The 25,709-nt window shown below is 44.5% G+C and overlaps 1 protein-coding gene across 1 annotated transcript; it reads right to left on the bottom strand.

The window, feature by feature from the left end:
- Positions 1-68: 68 nt before the first annotated feature.
- PSMD12 (proteasome 26S subunit, non-ATPase 12) lies at positions 69-22,781 on the bottom strand. Its single transcript, XM_084748538.1, has 11 exons — positions 22,562-22,781; positions 13,276-13,335; positions 13,063-13,191; positions 11,830-11,937; positions 9,922-10,026; positions 7,773-7,922; positions 7,552-7,686; positions 6,207-6,319; positions 4,625-4,799; positions 2,566-2,643; positions 69-711 (listed from the first exon to the last, which is right to left on the bottom strand). The coding sequence occupies exons 1-11, from the start codon at positions 22,667-22,669 to the stop codon at positions 502-504; spliced, it is 1,371 nt and encodes a 456-aa protein (XP_084604664.1). The 5' UTR covers positions 22,670-22,781; the 3' UTR covers positions 69-501.
- Between the last annotated feature and the right edge of the window lie 2,928 nt (positions 22,782-25,709).

Genomic DNA, 25,709 nt, shown 5'->3' with positions numbered 1-25,709 from the left:
TCCAAATGCATTCTGTCCAGAGACTTCCTGCCACAGTATCAAGCAAATATCAAACTCCACACAGAAGATCCTTGAATGTTCTTTGTTTTTTATTCTAGTAAGTCCTCAATGGCTTTATGACACAATTATTTATAGACACTTGTTAAATCACTACCCCTCCAAGCAGAGGCAACTTCAGGAGCTAACACACATCCTGTTTTTATTACTGTCATGTGGTTGTCATGTAAATAAAAAGACATTGTAGGAACATACCCAGGTAAGTGGAGACACAAACCTTTCCATCTTCAGACTGGAAATGGAACATTTTGCACCAACTGGAAAGCAGAATTAACATGAAACCAGGGAGTGGAAAAGACAGAGGGGGCTCAAACACATTCCCTATCTTAAAATTCTAGAAAAGAGCAAGAGTAAGAAAACAACAACAACAACATGTACACCAGGAAAACAGTCTTTCTTTTTTAATGACCTCCAATTTTGTGTCCTCTAAAAGCATCCCGAGTCTCATTGTAGATTATGGATCATTTCCTCTTTGGCTATGAGGTGGGTTGTCTTGTTAACCAGAGACATCAGCGAGTTCAGTTTCTGAGACCAGTCATTCAATAAATTATTGGGATCCTTGGGTCTCTGGAAGTTGATGACTCCAGCCAGCCTGTCTACTTTAGCAAAGATGGTCTTGTTAACAACTAGGTTCGAGAGGAAAGCCTCTGACTCCTGTGAGGACAGACAAACTGGATTAAGATGGATGACTACAGTGACAAACATTCTACATTCCCCATCCATGAAGACGCAGATTAGAGCACTGACAGTTCCTTGCCAACTGCTGACCATAATGACGGACTTACAATACTTGATCATCTAATGAGCAAAGTGAATAGCAGTCTCCTGTCAGCTGTGGTGACAGCTCCCAGCACTGGGGGAGGTGGAAGCAGGCTCAGGAGTTGCAGAGCAGACAATAGAAATGTGTATGTGTACACACACACACACACACACACACAGCATCTGAGTGTATCTCGAGCCAGGAGTGAGTCTAAATGTGACCCTGCAGATTAGCCTTGATAGTAATGGGGAAGAGGATTGCTCCTCCCCTCCTTTCTTCTCTGCAGTGCTGGGGATCAAACTTGAGGCCACAGAGGCCAAGCATAAGCTCCAAGGCTGAGCTGGATCCCTAATCTACAGCTACCTCTTCTTCCCCCTTCGGTTTTTCGAGATAGGGTTTCTCTGTGCAGCCTTGGCTGTCCTGGAGCTCGCTCTGTAGACCAGGCTGGCCTCGAACTCACAGAGATCTACCTGCCTCTGCCTCCGGAGTGCTGGGATTACAGGTGTGTGCCGCTGCTACCGCCTGGCTTACCTCTAAAAGGCACTGTGGTATAGTAGTTTCCAGCAATGCTGGGTGAGAACATATACTCTGCCACTAGGTAACTACAAGGTTACAGATAAATTATGCTACTCTGGTGTCATTTTCCACAGAACTAACCAGCTATTCAAAGGGGAAACCATTCAACTGACATGTGGTGACTTCTCTTTGAGATAGGGTTTCTCTGTAGCCTTGGCTGGCCTCGAACTCACAGAGATCTGCCTGCCTCTACTTCCCTGAGTGCTGCACTCTGCTTGACTCTTCTTTTTGTAGATGAACTATGACAACATGTTCTTGCCCTTAACAGAAATGAATTCTCAGGCTGTTAATTCCTACATTGTTTTGTTTTGTGTTGAAAGCAGGGTCTCATGTATGCCAGGATAGCATCAAACTATGTAGCACAGGGACCTTAAACTCCAGATTCTCCTGTTCTCCAAGTGCTGGGGTTACAGGCTTATGCCACCTCCTGCATCTGTGTTAGCTGTCAATCACACAAGTGTGACTGACTACACCCCTCTTCCAACAGACCTGAGCCATTTCAGTGGTCAAGCATCCTCACAAACTCTATCTGTGCAGTATGTTTCTGTGCTTCTTCCAAGATTTTTAACATACACACTGTGAACTTAGAATTAATCAAGGTAGGCTGGGCGTGGTAGCGCACGCCTTTAATCCCAGCACCTGGGAGGCAGAGGCAGGTGGATCACTATAAGTTTGAGGCCAGCCTGGTCTACAAAGCTGGTCCAGGACAGCCAAGGATACACAGAGAAACCCTGCCTTGAAAAAAAAAAAAAGAGAAGAGAGAGAATTAATTAGTGTAAAGTTGGTTTGGGGGATATTGGGGATTGAACCCAGACCACACCCCCAAACCTCTAAGTGAAGGGGTAGCTAGCACAAATAATATTAATACAACTGTAAACTTACTATTTTGGCTATTACTTTTGGTATTCTAGATAGCTTTAAATTTAAATCACCTAAATTTAAAATTTAATAATAAAAGCTGGGGGTGATTGTCCATGTCTGCAATCCAATACTTGGGAGACTGAGGTAGGAAGATAGAGAACACAGAAGTTGGAAGCCAGTCTGAGGTAAGATGTTGTGTCTAAGCACATAAATCAACACCAGTGAAACAACTGTTTTTCTCACTCCCTTTCCACATGGTGACTGACACACAACATGAATGGCCACACCCAGACAACATGTTCAGAACTTACATCCACAGAGAGATCCAGAAGTTGTGCCATCCTTTTCATTGTTATCCGAGTGTAGTACTTGGCCATAATTCTGATGTTCTGTCAGGAACACACAACAGTTGTCAGGAGAGTTGAAAAGCCAGCTATTTACATATCTAGGTAAGTTTCCTGGCAGCATGGGACTGAGAGCTATGCTTTTTTCCCCCTATAGCTCCCCTCTTACAAAGGACCTGGAGCCAGGCATGGTAGCGCATGCCTGTATTCCCAGCACTCAGGAGGCAGAGGCAGGTGGATCTCTATGAGTTTGAGGCCAGCCTGCTCTACAAGGCATGTCCAGGACAGCCAAGGCTACACAGAGAAAGCTTGTCTCAAAAAACAAACAAACAAACAAACCCAAAAACCAACAAAATCAACCAACCAACAAACAAAAAAGAAAGAAAAAGAAAAGATATGAAAGAAAGAAAGAAGCCAGGTATGGTGGCACACGCCTATAATCCCAGCACTTGAGAGGCAGAGGCAGGCAAATCGCTGTGAGTTTGAGGCCAGCCTGGTCTACAAAGTGAGTCCAGGACAGCCAAGGCTACACAGAGAAACCATGTCTCAAAAAAACCAAAACCAAACAAACCAACAAACCAAAGAAAAAGATTCTGGATTCCAGTGGGTACCGCACTCCACAGGCAGAGACAGGTAGAGCTCTGTCAGTTCAAGGTCAACCTGGTTTACAAAGCAAGTCTAGGACAGCCAGGGCTGTTATACAGAGAAATCCTGTCTCAAACAACAACAGGTTTTGGATTCCTGTGGGATTCTTCCAGAATGAAAACTGCTCATCTCCAGCTACCTGTTCTGTTTCTTCCTCTTTCTGAGAAAGGTTTCTCTGAGTATCCCTGGCTAGCCTGATCTAGTTATACATACAGACAGCTCAAATTCCCAGCAACTCTCCTGCCTTAGCTTCCTGAGGGCTAGGATTCCAGGAGTGAGCTGCTACATCTCTGACTAATTATCTGTTCTGAAAAGCTAAAAACGGGGAAACAGAAAAGCAGGATGAGATAACCCTGGTGCTCTATGGAAAGGGTCAATGTCTAAAACAGGTTGGTATTTGTACTACTGAGTACAGAGAGAAATAAAAGTCCTGAGTAAAGAATTAGGAACACAGGGTCTGCTATCTTCTGGTCCCCACAGGTACTGTATGCATGTGGTACACATAAAGCACTCATGGAAAAGAAAAAAGAAAACAAAAAAAAAGAGGCCAGGCGGTGGTAGTGGACCTCCTGAGTTTGAGGCCAGCCTGGTCTATAGAGCTAGTTCCAGGACAGCCAGAGCTGTTACACAGAGAAACCCTGTCTCAAAAACAAAAATCCCAAACCAAACAAACAAAAGATCAAACCCCAAAAGATAAGTTTATAGCTGGGCCTACTGGCGTATACTTGTAATCCCAGAACTGGGGAGGCAGAGGCAGCATGATCAAGGCAAGTTCAAGGCCAGCCTGGCCTGCTGCATAATGAGCCTTTGTCTTCATGCTCCCTTAAACAGAAAGGCGAGGGGCTGGAGAGATGGCTCAGAGGTTAAGAGCACTGACTACTCTTCCAGAAATCTTGACTTCAATTCCCAGCAACCACATGGTGGTTCACAACCATCTATAATGAGATCTGGTGCCCTCTTCTGGTGTGCAGGTGTATACACAGGCAGAAAACTGTACACATAATAATAAATAAATCTTTAAAAACAAAACTCAAAAAAACCTAGAAAAGTGATAGTAGCTGGGTGGTGGCGGTACACGCCTTTAATCCCAGCACTCGGGAGGCAGAGGCAGGTGGATTGCTGTGACTTCGAGGCTAGCCTGGTCTACAAATTGAGTCCAGGACAGCCAAGGCTACACAGAGAAACCTTGTCTGGGGGGGGGGGGGAGACAGGGACAAAACAAACAAACCAAACAAAAACCACAAAGAAAAGAAAGAAGAAAGAAAGAAAGAAAGAAAGAAAGAAAGAAAGAAAGGTGATATTTATGCTCAAATTCACCTACTCTAAACTCCAAGACAACCCAAACAGTAAAATGCCAGCCAGCAGACTGCATGGTTCTTACATGCTCCACAACTCTGTTCTTCAAGTCTTTCCACCTTTTTTCACCTTCTTCTGTAGAGCTGAAGACGTCAGTTGCTGGGGTCTCAGGGGAGCCCTTCCGCAGCTCCATCCCATAGTCCTCAACAAGCGTGGACCAGCGCATCAATTCCATTGTGGTAAAAAGCTTCAGCAGATCCCTGCAAAGTGCAGCAAGTCAGTGCTTCAGATCTGCTCAACAGGGTTACTTAGTGTTGCTAATCCCAAGTCCCAAGTTCTAAGTGCTCCCCTCCCTGACCAGAAACTTCTTCCTTCTTGCCACACTGGAGCCTGACTTGTCTGTGTGCCTGTGACTGAGGGTGCACATATCCCATGGTGCACAGCTACGTCAGAAGACAATCTGTGGGAATTGGCTCCACTTCCACCATGTGGTTCTTTGGGCTGTCAGGCTTAGAAGCACCTTTCCTCACTATCCACCTTGCAGGCCCAAGACCTGAAACTTTTCGAGTGCTGATATGATCCCACAATTGGAAAATTCCACATGTGACCCCGTGCACTTCAATGTCCCCTAAGAAGTCTAAAGTGTTAAACTTGCAACCAAGTGTAAGAAAACGAGTTCTCAGCTGGGTGGTGGTGGCACACCGTCTTTAATCCCAGCACTAGGGAGGCAGAGGCAGGTGGATCGCTGTGAGTTCGAGGCCAGCCTGGTCTACAAAGTGAGTCCAGGACAGTCAAGGCTACACAGAGAAACCCTGTCTCGAAAAACCAAAAGAGTTCCCAGTGGAACCATCATGATTCAGAACTAGGAGCAGTGACGAGACAGTCAGCCTCAACTACAGGTTAAATAGCACAGACTTGTCTTCTGGCTGCCTGTGTAAGTCATAGGTCAAACAGTCATGAACTTCAGGCTGGGCCCCAACCCAAGATACCATATTGTGTACATGCAAAGATTTCAAAATCTGAAAAACATGTCATGTCAAGTATTTCAGGTAAGAGACTCTCAGCTTGATCAATAACAGATTAAAACTAACCAACAAACAAATCAAACTCTTGACACTCTTACTTAGTGGAATGTGACAGACTTGACTTTGGTCAACTATTGTGCCATTTCCCCCACAATCTGAAGAGACTGCCCTCTGGTAAGTGTTCTCCTTGCTGTACCTGTCAATCTCTGAAACAGCCGTAAGCACACTAGTATAACAGATAAGGAGGAGCAGCTATTAAAACAAAAGCCTGTCACACGAGAAGAAATGTGTCAGTTTACATATGGTACACTTCACATGAACGTACTCCCGAAGAACATCAAGTCCAGGCCATGAGTGATAAAACCTTTAAAAAGAGATTACTGACCAAAATAATACTTTCTCTATTCCAATCTAGCAGCAGCCATGTGTACAGTTAAAGGGGATTATCTTGAGTGAATTTCTTCTTCTTTTTTTTTTAAAGATTTATTTATATGTATACAAATCTCATTATAGATGGTTGTGGGTCAACATGTGGTTGGTGGGATTTGAACTCATGACTTTTGCAAAAGCAGTCAGTGCTCTTAACTGCTGAGCCATCTTTCCAGCCCTTGAGTGGATTTCTATACCAACACAAGAACTTACTTGTATTTGGGAATTTCCTCCAATTTCTTGTCACTACTTATCCGGTGAACCAAATCTGACTGCTCATTGTCGAAAGGAGCCAGGATAACATAGAGAACAACGCTTTTCAGAGCCTAAGAAAGTTGCAAACAGCAGTTCATATGTAACTGAAAACATAACAGGTTTGAGCAAAAAGTGATTGTCCACCTAGCAGATTTCAGACCCTGTCTCCAAAAAGGTGCCCAGTATAGTGGCGCACGCCTTTAGTCCCAGCACTCCAGTAGGCAGAGGCAGATGGATCTGAGTTTGAGGCCAATCTGGTCTACAGGGTGAGCTCTAGGGCAGCCAGGACCATGCAGAAAACCCTCCTCATGAAAAACCAAAATTCATCCTTTTGGGGGCAAATGTATAAAGGAAAGTTCTTTTAAGTTAGCATAAACACGCACATAGCCACAAGCACCTTTTTCTTTACTTTTTAACGCAGGGCTTCAATATGTAGCTGTGGCTGGCATGGAACTAGGTAAGACAGGCTGGCCCAAATTTGCTGTGATCCTCTCCTGTTTTAAAGCAGTTTTTATAGTAGCTGCCTTTGGTGATATATATCTTAATTCTAATAGTAAGAGATGGATGCAGAACCACCAGGAGTTCAAGACCAACCTGGACTACACTGGCCTGCCTCAAAAAAAAAGAAAAAAAAAAAAAAAAAGAAAAAAAAAGTGGTCGTGGTGGCACACACCTTCAATCCCAGCACCTGGGAGGCAAAGGCAGGCTCCAGGCCAGCCTGGTCTACACAGAGAGTCCAGGACAGCCAAGGCTACACAGAGAAACCTTGTCTCAAAAAACAAAAAAAGAAAAAGAAAACAAACAAAAAAGGGGAACCTTTCCTTTTTCATTAAAAAAAAAAAAATATTATGGATACATGTGTGCATGCACACCAGAAGAGGTCATCAGATCCCACTGTAGATGGTTGTGACCAACCATGTGGTTGTTGGAAACTGAACTCAGGACCTTTGAAAGAACATCCAGTGCTCTTACTCTCTGAGCCATCTCTCTAGCCCCTCTTTTTAATTTTTTTAATAAAACAACTGAACAAAGTTATTGGTATCTACAACCTACTAGACATGTTAAACAGAATTTCCCGACCCCCAAATCGTCCCATTTAGTCTGACACAACGAGCAGAAAGCAGCACCATGCAGTACATCATATGGCAGTTAGTGATATAAAAACAGGCAAGAATGCAAGTCTTCCTCCCCCTTTCCTTCCTCACACTAGCAGTCAAACTAGGCAGCCAGGCAAGGGTTCCAGACTTAGCTGCATGCAGCCCTGACGTGTTCTAGCATCATCAGGCCACTGCCGTCTCCTTACCTGCTGCCACTTCTCACTCTCTGCCTGAGTGCAGGGCGTGTCGTAGATGGCTCTGTAGTGCTTACAGATGGACAGGTAGGAGCCCTCGTGCTGATCCAGCTGAATCATTAAGTCATAGTACTTCAACTTCAGCTTCTGAAAGACAAAGCCAGTAAGGGCGTAAGGGTTCCTTCCAGCCAAACACTTTGAACGTAAACAGGCTACGCAGAGACAACACTCACCTCTGTGTTTTCTTCCTGGAAGAACTTGGTGTTGATTTTTTTGCTGATGATCTGTGTGCGAATGTAATCCTTCACTGCTAGGCAGAGTCTCATCTGCTCCAGAATAAACTCCACTCGCTCCTTTTTCTCCATGGACCCATACGTTTCCACCTAGCAGAGCAATTCCTCAAGTAAGTTTAAATTACTTAAGTGGAGTAACAGCTAGTCAGGTCAAATATTAAGTGTTCATATTTAAACAGTGTTGGTGATTATATAAAAAATTATGGGGCTGGAGCTTTGGCTCAGCAACAGAAGCACATGGTGCTCTTCCGCAGACCGCAAGTTCTGTACCCAGCACCAATGTCAGGCGTCTTGTAACTGCTTCTAACTCGGCTCCAGGGGATTTGTCTAGTCTCCATGGGCACATGTGTACACACAGACACCCCACCCCCACTAAGGTTTTCTTTTTTTTTTTTTTCTTTTTTCGAGACAGGGTTTCTCTGTGTAGCCTTGGCTGCCCTGGACTCGCTTTGTAGACCAGGCTGGCCTCGAACTTAAGGCGATCCGCTTGCCTCTGCCTCTGAGCGCTAGGATTTAAAGGCGTGTGCCACCACGCCCAGCCACAATGGTGTTTTCCAGCAATGTCTCACCGTGCAGGCTTTGGCTGTCCTGAAACTCACTGTGAGTTAACTGGGTAATCCCAGCACTTGGGAGGCAGACAGTGGATCTTGGTGGACCTGGGCCAGCCTGGACATCCAGGGCTACACAGAGAAACCTTGTCTCAAAAACCACCACCAACAACAACGACGATGATGACAATAATTAACAACAACAACAAAAATAATGACAAGGAGTTTAAAGGCAAAAGGTAGAATGAATGCACAGGCCCAGGCCTAGGGCCAGTCATAATGCCTCTCAAGTCCAGTTTCCTTGGCTGGAAAAGTGGAGGAAGCATGGCTGTGCTGTGTGTGAAGGCTAATGGGATGAAGCGTGTGGAGTGTGAGGCTCAGCCTTCCCAACTCTGAGACCCTTTAACATGTTTCCTCATGTTGTGGTGACCACCAACTATGAAATTATTTCGCTGCTACTTTATAACTGTAACTCTGCTGTTATGAATCATTATGGGCAGCATATCTGAAATGAGACCCTGAGAAAGGGTCATGTGACCCTCTAGTTTGAGACCCACTGATAGATTTGTAGAGAAAAAGATAAAAAGAATGAAGACAACGCAGCATTCCAGAGAGTGTCAATTCACTAAAGTGAGTTGATTTTTTTTTTTTTTTTTTGGTTTTTCGAGACAGAGTTTCTCTGTGTAATAGTCCTAGCTATCCTAGACTCACTTTGTAGACCAGGCTGGCCTCAAACTCAGAGATTGGTCTGCCTTTGTCTCCCCAAGTGCTGGGATTATAGGTGTGTGCTGCCACACCCAGCTGTAACTTGAAAATTTTGAGCACAATTCATGTAACATTTTCTGGTGTGACACTCCATAGCTTTTTTCAGAATGCTTAATCCTATAAAGGGAAATATACATATCCACTCTATCAGCTTGTGCTTTTAGTGTCCTGGTGAAGACAGCATGAAACCCAGGGTTCTGTATGCAAGGGAAACAATTACTGAGCCCTTAGACTCTCAGCTCTGGCAGTCTTTCTCTGCCAAACCACTGTGGTCTAGAAATGTACCTGTAACCAATCATTCACTAAGAATAAAGCCAATAATTTAAAAGCAAATTCCTAAGACAAACTAAACAATGCATTTACTTATTTAAATTCTAAACAGAACCAGGTGGTGGTGCACACCTTTAATCCCAGAATTTAGGAGGCAGAGGCAGGTGACTCTCTGTGACGTTGAGGCCAGCCTGGTCTACAGAACAAGTTCCAGTCCAGGACAGTCAGGGCTAGACAGAGAAGCCCTCTCGAGCTGTCCCCTCCCCTCCTCCAAACCTAAATCTAAGCAGAACTTGAAAGTCTACAACAACTAAGGCCAATCTGTTGATGCTAACATTCCTTCCAATGGAGCTTGCAGGTTAGTATGGGAAAGCAACTTTCAGGGTCTAAGAACACTGTGTAAGCTGTGTACATGCAGACTTTTGGCGACTTAGCAAAAGAAGCTACTTCCACAAGAAAGCACTGCCAACTCAGCACACGGTTTACAAGCTCCCCAAACACTTTACCTGTAACTCCTGAAGGATGGAGGCAGCCTCTTTCACATCGCCATTTTGCTCTTTGATAGTTGCTAAGGTTTTAGTTAGTCGAGCACGCTCAATTTCGACGTAAATCTATAAATGGAAATCGATAGTATCAGAACTCTTGTGGAAACATGTTAACACTTAAAAGGCATAACTGTCAGGTCTACCAGCGTCATCCTACCGCACACTTCATCACCGCACACACTGCAAGGCCTCTCTCACTTCACATAGAGACAGGACGCAAAAGCAAATGTCTTCATAAAACATTCCCGGGGCTGGAGCTGGCTCATGTCTCAGAGTCAGCTGCTGAGCAGAGGACTGAAGTCTACATCCCAGCACCCACAGCAGGCGGCTCACAGATGCGTGTAAGCTCAGCCCCAAGGGATCATGCTCATTTCTGTCCCTGTGGGCACCACCGCTGAACACACTCAAGTAACTTAAAAACATTGTTTTTTTTCAATTTTGCTTTGGGAAACCTAATGTAAAATTATGTTTAACAAAATAACAGGATCACAAGCTGTATTAATAGCACAGAAAACAGAAATGGGTTGAAAAAATTTGCAAGGTAACATTTTGCAACAAGCATCTCTAATTCTACCAAGGCTCTATCTATACCAGACTTATCTTTTGTTCTGGATGTTGTGGACTCAACTCCTATCTTTATCTACTCCAAGCATATGCATGGCCACTAAGACACGCACCAGCCCAATTCATCACTAAATACAATTAAAAAAACAAAACAAAACATCTGAGGCCAGGTAAGGCACATATTTGAGACCCTAGTACTAGGAAACTGAAGCAGGACCTCCAGTCCTTAGTCAGCCTGGGCCACAGAAGGCACTGTTTCTATCCTTCTCCCCTCAGTTCAATCTTGCTAATAGTTAACCCTGCTGCCTGGCCTGCAACTGTCTTGCATGTGTACCACCATGTCTGGTTTGCTAACATTCTTGTAGCAAAATAAAATTAGTACATTTTAAAATTCCAATAATAAAAAAAATCTCAAAATATAACACCTAAAGAGACTGAAATGAGCATTCATGCTCTACAGCAACCCCAAACCTGAATTCCCAGTAACATCAGCTACGCAGATCCTCAGGCATCTTCTTTTTTAAAAGTCATTATCTACTTATGTTTGTGTGCGCTTATGAACGAATGCTAATGCAATGAGGTACACACGGAGGTCAAACCAGAGGACCTGGGTCCCAGGGATCAAAGGAAGGCCATCTGCCTTGGCAGCAAGCACCTAACCCACTGGGGCATGTCACAAGTCCACCTAACTACCTTTACATATATCACTTCCCTCATATCTACAATGTCTTGAGTCATATAAAGTCTGATTCATTTTTAAAAGTCATATAATCCCCAGCACTCGGGAGGCAGAGGCAGATGGATCTCTGTGAGTTCGAGGCCAGCCTGGTCTACAAAGCGAGTCTAGGACAGCCAAGGCTACACAGAGAGACCCTGTCTCGAAAAACAAAAACAAAAACAAAAACAAAAAGTCATATAATGCAGTTACTCACTCAAAAGGCTAAGACAGAAGAATGGTGAATCCCCAGCTGGTCTACACAGCGAAACTTCTTTTTAATCCTAATCTCTTTCTGCATCTCTCAAAAAGCTACATAAATTTTGAGGTAAGACCAGTTAATTGTGAGCGGGGTGTGGTACACACCTTTGGTCCTAGAACTTGGGAGACAGAGGCAGGCACATCTCTAGCAATTTGAGGCCGCACGGTCTACGCGGCAAGTCTGAGGTGAGCCAGGGCTGTATAGAGAGACCCTGTCATACAACAAAACAAACACTAGCAAACCACCACACAAACATACTTACACACAACACAGAAGCACATAACCCTCATGGACTGCAGGTAAGACGTGATGTCAACAGAAAACTCACCTTTCCTTCCGTAACCATCCGCAGTGTATCAATCAATCGCAGCTTGACTGGGAGGTCTGTGATCTCCTCTACATAAGTACAACACTGCTGAACCATTTTTGCAACCGCCTAATAAAACACGATAAACCACTCAGAAGTGAAAGTCATTCTTAAAACAGAAAAAAATAAATATTTTTGTTTGTTTGAGAAAGGATCTCTCTATATAGACCAGGCTACTTGAATCCCAGAGAACTGCCTGCCTTTGCATTCCTAGTGCTACCATTAAAGGCATGTGCCACCATGCTCCGCTGGGGTGGAAATCCACAGATAGATCTCAGTAGAATCTCAAACTACCTCTAGAGCCAGGCAGTGGTGGTGTACACCTTCCATTCCAGCCCTTAGGAGGCAGAGGCAGGTGGATTTCTGTGAGTTCAAGGCCAGCTGGTCTATAGAGTGAGTTCCAGGACAGCCAAGGCTGTTACACAGAGAAACCCTGTCTCAAAAAACAAAATAAAACAACAAAAAAACAAACAAACAAAAAACCCCAACAACAACAACAACAACAAAAATCTACCTCTAGAATTAGAAAACTTGTAGGTTAAACAAATTTCAGGTGCTGGAGAGATGGCTCAGTGGTTAAGAGCACTGTCTGCTCTTCAATTCCTAGCACCTACATGGTAGCTCACAACTGTCTGTAACCCCAGTTCCAGAGGATCTGGCACCCTCAGAGGCAAAACACCATAGAGAAATGATTTTTTAAAATTTTTAATAAATTTGGAAATTAGTTTCATAAAAGTCCTTATTTAAATGCATATATATGGCTTAAATTTTTTTTTATTTATAGCTAAGCAGGAGGTGGTGGCACAGGTGTTGATTGCCAGCACTCTGGGAGGCAGAGGCAGATAGATCTCTGAGTTCAAGGCTACCCTGGTCTTCAGAATAAGTCCAGGGCAGCCAAGGCCACAGAGAAACCCTGCCTCAAAAAATAAAAACAAGATTTATAGTTAAAAATCTTGATAAAAGTTTTTTTAATAGATAAAAAAATTTATAGTTACTATTTATTATGTGTTGAACTTGTATGCCACAGCCCACACGTGGAGGTCAGAAGACATCTTGTGGGAATCAGCTCCTCCCCTACCATGTGGGTTTTGGAAACTGAGCTCAGGCTGCCAGGCCTGGTGGCCGCAGGAACCTTTACTCACTGAGCTGCCTTCCTAGCCCCAGTTCTTTTTGTTTCTACAGCAAGGAACTCACTTGTTTTAACTGACTCCGCCGTTTTGACAAAAGCATAATATTTTCATTAAGTAAGTCCCATTCTTTAGCCTCATAGCACATTTTCACCACTGCAACCAAGATGCGGGACGTGGACACCATGTCAGAGGCCTGCAAGGATAAGAACACATCGTAAGAGAACAGGCAGCACCAAGCAGGCCCCAGGAAGTGCGGTCTGTGCCACTGTCCACTCACCGTCCGGGTCTGCTTTTCCAGGGAGAGAAGGGTTTCGATGACTTCTTGAAGCCGTCCTTCCTGAAACAAGAGAGCAATGAGCAGCAGACCATCACCAACAGGCCTTGCACCTGAGCTAAGCTTCTGCCAGAGGCAAATCCGTGTCCATTCCCAAGGAAAATGTCATCTACTGCTGCTTGTTTTGTTTCTCTCCATTTGTGAGAAGCCTGCTCCTCCAGGGGAGTCTTTAGGTTAGGGATTCCCTAATCAGGATCCACAGGCCGCTTTTCTTCTCTCCTCTGGGTGTTTGAGTGCTGCTCTACAACAGAGCCGCATTTCCAGCACAGTCCACGGGCTTTTCTTTTGTTCTCCCTTCTCTAGCAGTCTCAGTCTCTCTCTCAGTGTGTCTCCCCCCCAACCCTTTCTCTCAGACAGGATCTCATGTAGTCTAGGCTGGGCCTCAAACTCACTGTGTAGCCAAGGGTGGCCTTGAATTTCTACTTCCTTCCTCCCACAGACACAGGCGTACATAACCACATCTGGTTTGTAAGGTCCTAGGGGTAGAACCCAGTGCCCTGCACGTGAGTCAAGCACTCTACCAACTGAGACACTCCAGGCCCACAAACTTTGCTTTTTTTTTTTTTTTTTTTTTTTTTTTTTTTTTAAAGGTTTCTTGAGACACGGCATCTCTGTGTGACAGGAGCCCTGGCTGCCCTGGCTTCACCTTGTAGACCAGGCTAGCCTTGAACTCACAGAAATCTACCTGCCTTTGCCTCCAGACTGCTGGGATTAAAGGTGTTCACCACTCCCAGCTCCAAAAACTTTTTTGAAAAAAAGATTGATTGATTGATTGATTGATTGATTTAGTATATAGTATTTTGCGGGCATGTGAGCCAACAGACCAGAAGAGGGCACCAGATCTCATTATAGATGGCTGTGATCCACCATGTGGTTGCTGGGAATTGAACTCAGGTCCTTTGGAAGAACAGCCAGTGCTCTTAATCTCTGAGCCATCTCTCCAGCCCCCACAAACTTTTTTTAATATGTAAAAAATCCCGGGAAAAGTTGAACCTGTAACTACAATGATGTCTCATCTGAGAAAAACACTGAGTCTTTGTTTTGGATTCTAATTTATTAACTCAGAGTGCAGATATCTGTTCTATACAGAACTCCTAACTGTAGGACTCTCAAGAGTCCAAACAGAAGAAGAGACGTTTGAAGAAAACACTCCCAAGCTAGCCTGAAGGTCATGTTCTTAAGCAGGGGGCTGATGCAGACTGCATATACCCTGGAGAAATGAGAGAAGTGAGCAAGACAGCTGCGGGGAGGGGGCATGGAGTAGAGAGGATTGCAAGTCCGAGGCTAGCCTGGGCAATTTAGCAAGCTCTTGTCTCAAGATGAAAGAGTGCTGGGGATGGCTCAGTGGCACACTTCTTCTCTAACATGCACACGGCCCTGCCTTCAACCTTAAGTGCCCTACCCATTGTTTTTTTAATGACAGTCATAAATATGCTTGGAGTCTGCCATATTTTCCAAGGTAACCTGTAAAACATGCATTTTCTTTCTTTTTTTGCTGGAGCCTAGAGAATGGACTAGGGAGTGACCCCAGGGTCTTGTATATGTTGAACACACAGTTTACTATTGAACTACAATCCCAGTCAAGACACACAGCACAGATTATGAACCATTCAGACTTAATAAAATCTGGAACGTGAATATAGCTTATTTTAACAATGCTTTCTAAGCAAAAGGGAGCTTCAGTTCAGAAAGCCCTGCAGACCCACGGACAGCCGCACTAGCTTAATGTTCATCAGCAGGAGAGCAAGGGACAAATCTAGAAGGCTAGCAAGTCACAACAAACAGGATGTCTGCTGCAAATGTGAGTGTCACCTCATTTTACAGATCACACTCGATCACTGCAGAGACATCTGCAGAGCCAGAGCCCAGGCACTTCCCACGCTAGACCCCTATTTCTCCATTTCAGCACGCTGCTTCCCTTACTGAGGATGACTCTGCCTTGCTCAGAGCAATCGCTACAGGAAAATGGTTAGTATATGGAACTAAACCGAAAAACAGAAGGGAAAAAAAAAGTTAAGATGCCAAACATCCTTCACTCACTAAGATAGCTGTCGTACTTGCTGTCACTGTGATCAGGTAGAGTGTAGACCACTTGGAATACCAAGGACAATACAAAGAACACCCTAGAGGAGTCACACTGCCATAGACCATGCTCTGCAGGAACAACACCATGTCAAAGGCCATCTTAGAAAGGAGTTTGTGGGTGTTGGAGAGATGGCTCAGTGGTTAAGAGCACTCAGTGCTCTTCCAGAGAACCTGGGTTCAATTCTGAGTACCCACACGGCTGCTCACAGGCATTTGTAACTCTAGCTCCAGGGGACTCAACACCCTCACACATATAGACCTGCAAGCAAAATACCAATGCACATAAAATAAACAAAAATAAAAAAGAAAGGAGTTTGTCGGGGGGAGGGGCCTGGAAAAATGGCACAGGGGTTAAGAACATTGGCTGTTCTTCCAGAGGTTCTGAGTTCAAATCTCAGATGGTTGGCTCACAACTATCTTTAACAGGATGTTTCCCTCTTCTGATGTGTGTGAAAACAGCACTCCTACACACAAATAATCTTAAAAGAAAAAATGAAGGAGTTCTTGGCTAGTGCGCTGTGAACCATCAGTCACTTAGCACATTATTTAATACTGACCCGACTGGCTCTACTTTGCAATGACCCTGAACTATATTCTAATGTTTGCTATCTCTGTAAAATTTAAACTTTGGAATTGCTGTTTAATCATGGAGGCTCAATGTGAAGCTTCATTAGTCAAACATATACTACTACTCTACAGTTATCTTGTTTGCTTTTTGAGACAGTTTCATTCTGTAGCCTAGGCTGTCCTCAAGCCTACAATGATCTTCCTGCCCTGGCTTCCTGTATGACAAGCTTACTAGAGAGCCACCATGCTTCGTGTCTTAGTTGCTGTTCTACTGCAATGAGCAAGGCTGCTCTTATAAGAGAAAGCATTTCACTGGGAGCTTGCTTACAGCCTCAGAGGTTTAGTTCATTATCATCATGGTGGGGAGCATGGCGGCACATAGTCAAGTGCTGGAGACAGACAGACAGACAGACAGACAGACACAGACACAGACACACACACACACACACAAAGAGAGAGAGAGAAAGAAACAGACAGACACTCTGGGCTTCGAATAGGCTTTTTGAAACCTTAAAGCCCACCCTAGATAATACTTTTCCAACAAAGCCATACCTCCTACTCCTTTTTTTCCTTCCAGGACAGAGTTTCTCTGTGTAGTCCTGGCTGTCCTGGACTCATTTTATAGATTAAGCTGGTCTCAAATTCACAGAGATCTGCCTGCCTTTGCCCCTGGAGTGTGCCACCAGATAGGCAAGGATCTACTTCTTTTTCTTTCTTGGTTTTTCGAGATAGGGTTTCTCTGTGTAGCCTAGGCTGTCCTAGACTTGCTTTGTAAACCAGGCTGGCCTCAAACACACAGAGATCTGCCTGCCTCCGTCCCTGGAGTGTGCCATCATACTGGTGAGGATCTACTTCTTCCTCTTCTTTTTTTCTTCTTCAAGACAGGGTCTCTCTGTGGAGCCGTGGCTGTCCCAGACTCACTCTGTAGACAGGGCTGGCCTCGAACTCAAAGAGATGCGCCTGCCTCTGTCTCCCAAGTGCTGGGATTAAAGGCGTGTGCCATCACATCCAGCTAATGAGGAGTTACCTCTTCTCCCCTCCCCCTGGCCCGAGACAGGGTTTCTCTGTGTAGCCTTGGCTGTCCTGGACTTGCTCTGTAGACCAGGCTGGCCTTGAACTCACAGAGATCCACCTGCCTCTGCCTACCAAGTGCTGAGATTAAAGGCATGTGCCACTATCGCCCAGCTTGAGGATCTACTTCTTAAAGGGGTCTTTTGTATAAGCTGTTAACACCATTAAGCTGTTTTACACTTTATGTGCTTTTTATTGCTAATATTCACTTAGGAGGAAGCTGCAAAGGAGAAAAAAGTCCAGAGGAGTAGAAGAGACAAAGAAGATAGAAAACCATATGTGTAAGACTGTAAACAGCCTCTTAATAATGCATGTCAGTACCCCAGAGCCAACCAGAAAGGCCTCAGCACTATCAACTGCTGATCTACTAGTCTGTGCACTTCAGAGGCCCCTTCAGACTGAGTTAACACAAGGTGAAATGAGCTTCACCCCAAACTAGGATTCCTTTCATCACCTGCCATCCTGCTGCTAGGCCCTCGTGTGATACTACAGAAGCACCAAAGTGTACCTAAGTGTAGGGTACAGAGCCAGACTGCTGGTTCTACAGTTTAGGGTGCTTTTGTTTGTTTCATTTTTCAAGACAGGGTTTCTCTGTGTAGCCTTGACTGTCCTGGACTCACTTTGTAGATCAGGCTGGCCTTGAACTCACAGCAATTCTTCTGCCTCTGCCTCCCAATGGCATGCGCCACCACACCTGGCTGGTATAGTTTAGTTTCACCACTGTATAACCTTAGGAAAATCAAAACACCGTGCCAGACAGTGGTGGTGCACGCCCTTAATCACAACAGTAGGGCGGCAGAGGCAGGTAGATTTCTAACTTCCAGGCCATCACGGTCTATAGAGTGAGTTCCAGGACAACCAGGGCTACAACAGAGAAACACTGTCTCAAAAATTAACAAAACTCCCTACAACTCTGGCCCCCATCTTCTCTCTTAGGGTTCATGTAAGGATTAAATGAATAGCCAAGAAGATAAGTCCATAACATAGTGTATGCGTCATGATCATCACAACTGACATCTTTATAGAACCCACAGCATCCCAGCTGTACATCCTAATGAGGAGTGTCCTAAGTCGTGCCTGCAGGAGGAAACAATCACTGAGGTCTGGCAATTTCACTGCTCAGGCTTAAGACTTCAGCCTGCCTCTGTGTGTGCGTGCCTGTGTGTGGTTTTTCTTTTTTTAAAGATGTATGTATGTATGTATGTATGTATGTATGCATGCATGCATGCATGTGTTCTACTGGTGCGTACACCTGCAGGCCAGAAGAGGGCATCAGATCATAATATAGATGCCTGTAAGCCACCAGGTGGTTGCTGGGAATTAAACTCAGGACCCCTCAGAGCAACCAGTGCTCTTAATCTCTGAACCATCTCTCCAGCCTCTGTGTGTGTGTGTGTTCCACCTCCTGTGCAGGGATCAAAGGCATGAGCTACCATTTTTGAAGCTTCTGTTAAATGTGGCTTTCTCATCAGATATATTCTTCTTCTTCCTAAAAAGATTTCAATTTATTTACCTTTATTTTCTATGCATTGGTGCCTTGCCTATAAAATGTGTAGATGAGAGTGTCAGATCTTGAAGTTACAGTTGTAAGCTTCCAGGTGGGTGCTGGGATTTTTAAACCTGGGTCCACTGGTCCCCTATAGTTATAAGGCTACTGTGTAATTTAAATGCTAATTTCTATACCCCCTCATATGTGGTTGTTCTGACAATCTCCTGTCTCCATGTTGTGTAAATGCTGCTCTTCGATTGTCCCCTGATATACCAATAAAGCAGCTTATAATCAGTCGCTGAGCAGGGGAGAGAATAGGGCTGGACTTGCGGAGTTGGAGGAGGAAACACTTACAATGTGTAATTATCTCTAGAATGTATACAAGGAGGAAGCCAAATTAGCTTAGAGGACTAAGAATAGAGTGATAACTGCTCAGTTATTGTGTTGTCAAGATTATTAAACAAATATAATATAATATATTATATAATAGAATATATATAATATACTCTATAGAGTATATATAATATATAATAGAGTCTCAATTATTTGCAATAGCCGTGTTAAGAGAAACAAGCAATTTTATAAAAAAAAACCAAACTGTTTTTCCCCCCCAAGACAGAGTTTCTCTGTGCAACAGGCTCTGGCTGTCCTGAACTCACTCTGTAGTCCAGGCTGGCCTAGAACTCACGGAGATCTACCTGCCTCTGCCTCCCAAGTACTGGGATTAAAGGCGTGCGCCACTGCCTCACGGCAACTTTTAACAGTGCCTTTAACTGCTGGGCCATCTCTCCAGCCTTCCTAATATGATTTAAATTTTTCCAGCCTGGTCTACAAATTGACTTCCAGGACAGCCAGGGCTATACACAGAAAAACCCTGTCTCGGGAAAAACTGACACATTCTTATCAAGTATAACATATATTTACATGCAAATTTCTTTTTACATTTGAAATGAACAATGCCTGCAGAACTAATGACCCTTTAAACAGGAATTTATATATAGCAAAAACTGATCACTGTTCTTGTTACTAGGCAACCGGACTATGATTAGCCTAGGATAACCCCTGAACTTGAAGTCTTCTCACAAATGAAAAGAACAAAACTTTCTTCATAGCATTTAATTATCTTAAAATAAAAATTAAACAATGGGGGCTGGAGAGATAGCTCAGAGGTTAAGAGTACTGGCTGCTCTTTCAGAGGTCCTGAGTTCAATTCCCAGCAACCATATGGTGGCTCACAACCATCTATAATGAGATCTAGTGCCCTCTTCTGGCTTGCAGGCACACTGCAGGCAGAACACTGTATACATAATAAATAAAAATCTTTTAAAAATAAAGTAAAATATAACAATATAGAATAAAATGTTCCAGACACTCCCAAGTAGAAATGTAATATTAAGGACTCAGTGGCAAGAATACTTGCCTAGTGTGTGGGTCCCAGGGTTTAATCTCCAGCCCTGGAAAGGAGAGGGGAGGGAAAAGCATGTTAGAAACATTCAAAGGGCTGGAGGAGATAGCTCAGTGGTAGGGTGCTCGCCTAGCATGTCCTGAGTTCAATCTCTTGCAACACGAATGCATGCGCAGTTTCCTAGAGTGGTTTTTAAAAATTGCATAGCCGTGTGGTGGAGGTAGTGGCGGAGCATGCCTTTAATCCCAGCACTCAGTAGGCAGAGGCAGGCAGGTCGCTGTGAGTTCGAGGACAGCCTGGTCTACAAATCGAGCCCAGGACAGCCAAGGCTACACAAAGAAACCCTGTCTCAAAAAACAACAAACAAAACAAAACAAAATTGAATAAGAGCAATACTGATTAAAGAGATCTAAGAAATTAACCAGGATTGTAAGAAAATCTTAAAGTTAAAACTATGGATCTGTGTTTCAGAAAGACCGTGTATCCACCCACCTCCCATCCATAAGTAAACAAAAAGCAACATAACTCACACACATACCTTGCTTTGTTTGATAAGCACACAGTTGTTAAAAGCAATACACCTGGGGCTGGAGAGATGGCTCAGTGGTTAAGAGCACTGCCTGTTCTTCCAGAGGATCTGAGTTCAATTCCCAGCAACCACAAGGTGGCTCAACAACCATCTATGTGATCTGATGCCCTCTGCTGCAGATAAACACTCATATGCAATAAATAAAATAAATAAATCTAAAAAAAAAAAAAAGCAATACATCCCCAGAGAAATCCCCAGAATCTACATGTTTTAAATTTTAATTACTTTAACAGTTTCAAATGCTCTTCGTTTTGACTATATCCACTATTCATCCACTGCCCAGGAAGGCATCGGGCACTTGAGTTTGCAACTGTGGCATACAGAACAGGACTGGCCTTTCTTGGGCAACACTTTGTCTACATTCCTCTTCCTGCCTGAGCCTCCCAAGTGCTGGGGTCACACATATGAGCTACCACTGCTGGTGTGGTTTGTACTCTCTAAAGCAAATGACCTCTCTCCTGCTACCAACACCACTGCTGCACTAATTTCAAAGGGGATGGTCAGGAGATGGCTTTAGCCTGCAGTTATGTTTCTTAAGTCTTTAGCTTATTGATTTAAATAGCATTTTAAGGCAGATCAGCATCCAGCTTCTAAGCACTAAAATATTTCACATAAAAATCCATATTCCTGGGGGTGGAAAGATGGTTCAGCAGTTGACAGCACTGGCTTCTCTTCTGGAAGACCTGCATTCCCAGAACACAGATGGCATCTCACACCCAGCATGCAAACATACATGCAGGCAAAACACCCATACATAAATTTTTTTTTTTTAATTTATATTCCTGGCTTCCCATTCAAATCATCAGTGTCAATCAGCTTTGTGAATATACTACATTCTGTATTTATTTATTAAGCTCTTCAGGACCAAACAAATTACCCTTGCAATGGATACATCCCAAGTGACTTGCAACACTGAACTGTAGGAATTTAAGGAGGGCTGGTATAATCCTTTGCAATAACCAACAACATATCCAATGAGCAAATCTAGTTTTGACTCCCTGATTTTGGCTATTACTAACTACAACCTTGGGCAAAATACTTTTAGCTTTGACGACTCCCCCCCCCCCCCCGACAGGGTTTTGTTTTTTGTTTTGTATCTTGGCTGTCTTGGACTCACTTTGTAAACCAGGCTGGCCTAGAACTCACAGTGATCCACCTGCCTCTGCCTCCCGAGTGCTGGGATTAAAGGCATGCGCCACCACCGCCCGGCTAGCCTTGACGTCTTTAAGTACAAAATGATATAAAAACTTGTCTGACACATAGCAGAGTGTGGAAAGGTTTGGGTCAAGGTTTATGTTCTTGTTCCGTGATAAGGTTTCATGGATGGTGTAGTTCAATGGTAGAGTATTTGTTTAGCGTGTACATGACCCTGAGTTGGAACCCTAGCACCACAAAACACGTTATAAATTGGCTCATTGTTCACGATCTGCCCTCTCAGGCTCTGTACTTTTAATACCAGTTTGTCTTTCCGATAATATCCCCTTTGGAAATGACTCTATCTCAGTTTTATTTCATCTTACTCAAAGCCAATATAAATGTCAGCTTCTCTCCCGTAAGAACGAACAACTTTGCTTCCTTCCGTGTTCCAAATAACACTTTCATCTGGATGGCTCACTACCAAGCATAGGGTCCTGGGTTCATTACTACCACTTTCCTGGTCCCCCTGGCCAAAGACCAGGGACACTGCCGTGATTTAGACCTAAACTGACTGGGACACAGTAAACCCTGATGAAGTCTGAACCTGTGAACCGAAGAGTCCCAAGAAAGGGCAGGCACTTAAACCAGGCGTCAACTTCGAGGGCAAACAGGTAACCATCTACTTATCTAGAGCTTGGGGGAGCTTCGGGCTGCGGCGACTCCCGAGCGGGACAGACCCCGGGGTCTCCCACTCAAGCGCGTCCAACTCGGGCTAGGAAGACACCGGGATGCGCGCTCCAGCCCGCAGGCCCCCTGAGGCCTAGGCAGACTCCACGCCGTGACTCAGCCCCTGGCGCCCGCCAACAGCCGGCCGTCCTCCCCTTACCTTGGCCAGCTTCTCGCACTCAGGCAGGCGCTGGTCCACCGTGGCGCTGTAGTCCACCTCCATCTTCACAATGCGCCCATCGGCCCGCTCCGAGCCTCCGTCTGCCATGGTCCCTGCCTAAGTGTCCCCTGCTGTACCCCAGGTTCGGCCACCACTCGTCACTCACACCGGAAGCAGCCCGCGCATCCACTCAGGCAGTGCGTCGGAAGCCCGCGGGAAGGACCCCCGTGAGGCCCTTTACGCTGGTTGCCAGTCAGGCAGTGCTGCAGACAGCCCTAGAGGCGGGGAGTACGGCGCGCGGGGAGGGGAGAGTGGGGGCCCCGACCCGAGGATGGGCGGGGCTGTTCTGTGGGCGGGGTTAGTGGCTCCTGTCTCCTGGTTCTAGGTGTCTGCATCTCCCTACTGGGTGAGGTAAGCGAATGTGACACAGCAGGATACCTCACGTTTATGTCCTCTGCTTCGAAACACCTCAGGTTTACCAGAACAGTCGGTGAGCCACTTGACTTTTTCTTGGTCCTCGGTGCTCTCATCTATAAGTGAGGAGGATAAAACTGACCCGGAAGGCAAAAATTCTAAGGTTTTTCACTGATTGAGAATCTTGCATTGATCTGTGGGATTTCTAATGGCTCATGAAAGAAAAGGTGGCAGTCAGCTCAGTAATCTAACAAGTGTTATTGCATTTTCACTCAAACCACCGTGGCAATAACAAGAATTTCTAACACAACTCAGATCACATTTCTGAGAAAATTGCAATCCTTTATTATAATTTTTACATCGATTTAGTTATATGTCTATGTACGTGCATGTGGAGGTCAGAGGACACAGTCTTGCCTGGAGATTGAAGCCCCAGGCTTGACAGCAGGCATCTTTACTGGCTGAGCCAGCACCCTTGCCTGAAAATTGCAATTATTATTATTATTTCTTTTTTTATTTTTTTATTTTTTTTGGTTTTTTGAGACAGGGTTTCTCTGTGTAGCCTTGACTGTCCTGGACTCACTTTGTAGACTATGCTGACCTTGAACTCACAGAGATCCACCTGCCTCCGCTTCTCAAGTGCTAGGATTACAAGCGTGTGCCACCATGCCTCGCTTGAAAATTGCAGTTTTTTTAAGGCCCACTCAAGTTTCACATATACGTTTTCTGGATCCCTATGAAATAGCATAGGATCTCTTTTTAAAAGCTCAGAAAGCCAGGCTTGGTAGTCCAAGCCTAACTAATCCCAGTACTCGGAGGCAGAGGTGGGTGGATCTCTGTGAGTTTGAGGCCAGCCTGATCTATGTAGCAAGTTACAATTCAGCCAGAGGTGCATAGTGAGACCCTGTCTAAAAATACAAAAAACCCCAACAACATATGACTACGTGATGTATAATGTCATATCCATCTCTATATATTCATATATATATATATATATATATATATACACACAGAGATATGTATTTGTATCTCTAGCTCCTCTGTCTATATTTGAGGTGATAAAGGTATTTTACTAATTTAAATCCTGTTTCTCCTTTACACACACTATATTGTCATGCTATATTTATGAGTGGATAATATTTTCTAAGATTTTCATCGAAGCACAATAAAGAAAGATCTGGAGCCGGGCGTGGTGGTGCACGCCTTTAATCCCAGCACTCGGGAGGCAGAGGCAGGTGGATCGCTGTGAGTTCGAGGCCAGCCTGGTCTACAAAGCTAGTCCAGGACAGCCAAGGCTACACAGAGAAACCCTGTCTTGAAAAACAAAAACAGACAAACAAACAAACAAACAAAAGGGATTATTTAGCATTCATGGATTCCATCCTTAGGGCTGTGATCCCTCACTGGCGAACAAGAACAACACACACACACACACACACACACACACACACACACACACAAAGCCAACATGGATTCTGATTGCGATTAGGGGGAGGCAGTGGAGGTGCCAAGAACAAGAAGTGACTGGATTCTGGATGTGGACTGAGGACGGAGCCAAGTTTGCTGATGGATGGCAGGAGAGGGCTTACACACATCAGCAAGATTTTGGGTCAGAGTGTCTGGTTGGGTGGAGGCACCGTTTCTCAGGAAACAGCGAGTTAGGGAGGACTGAGGCTGGAGGGAAAGAGGAGTAGCAACATTTGGGGATGTACATGGGTGTCTATTGGCTGGCCAAGTGGCAGCTCTAAGAAGGCGAGTATGTACGTACACAGTTCAGCTTCAGGGGAGTCATAGTGGCTGGATATTAAAGTTAGGAGTCATCCTGGAGTAACGGTAGCTGAGGCCTTAGAGAAATGTTCTTGTGCAGGATACTATATTTTGTAAATTGCCTACTATAAAAAAGTTTATGTATTTATTTACTTATTATGTATATAGTGCTCTGCCTGCACATACACCTGTAGGCCAGAAGAGGGCACCAGGTCTCATTATAGATGGTTGTGAGCCACGATGTGGTTGTTGGGAATTGAACTCAGAACCTCTGGAGGAGCAGTCAGTGTCCTTAACCTCTGAGCCATCTCTCCAGCCCATAAATTGTCTATTTTTAAGGCAATTAGAGGAATGACAGGATTTTAAAAAATAACATATATGTGTATATGTATGTATATGAATCTGTATATCTGTTAGAGAGAGAGCAAGAGGAAAACTGGGCCATCTCCGCAGCCCCTTTTCTCCTTTCTGTGGTACCCACTCTCCTTAGCTCAGCGGTTCTCAACCTGTGGGTTGTGACCCCTATAGAGTTTGCACATCAGATGTCCTGGATGTCTGATATTTACATTATGATTCATAACAATAGCAAAATTACTTATGAAGTGGCAATGAGAGTAATTTTATGGTTGGGCCACCACCACATGTGGAGCTGTATTAAAGAGTCGCAGCAGTGGGAAGGTTGAGAACCACTGCTCTAGCTCTCTCTATTGAATACAATTGTGAAACTTTTAAAAATTTGTCTTAGCCGGGCATGGCAGTGCGCGCCTTTAATCCCAGCACTCGGGAGGCAGAGGCAGGTGGATCACTGTGAGTTTGAGGCCAGCCTGGTCTACAAAGTGAGTCCAGGACAGCCAAGACTACACAGAGAAACTCTGTCTCGTAAAACCAAAAAATATATATATTTAAATTTTTATGTGTATTGGTAGAAGGGTGTCAGATCCATTGGAACTGGAGTTACAGACAGTTG

The sequence above is a fragment of the Acomys minous genome (assembly GCF_964271855.1).
Source record: "Acomys minous genome assembly, chromosome: 12".
NCBI classification, from domain to species: domain Eukaryota; kingdom Metazoa; phylum Chordata; class Mammalia; order Rodentia; family Muridae; genus Acomys; species Acomys minous.
The sequence above is the reverse complement of the archived record's forward strand: the minus strand, read 5'-3'. Positions and strand labels throughout refer to the sequence as shown.

What these genes read in the sequence shown, in the direction of transcription:
- PSMD12 (XM_084748538.1), bottom strand. Translation starts at nt 22,669, where the DNA reads ATGGCAGACGGAGGCTCGGAGCGGGCCGATGGGCGCATTGTGAAGATG. An exon ending in AGTGCGAGAAGCTGGCCAAG is followed by an intron (nt 13,336 to 22,561) that starts GTAAGGGGAGGA and finishes CTCTTGTTTCAG; the next exon opens with GAAGGACGGCTTCAAGAAGT. An exon ending in TGGAAAAGCAGACCCGGACG is followed by an intron (nt 13,192 to 13,275) that starts GTGAGTGGACAG and finishes TTATCCTTGCAG; the next exon opens with GCCTCTGACATGGTGTCCAC.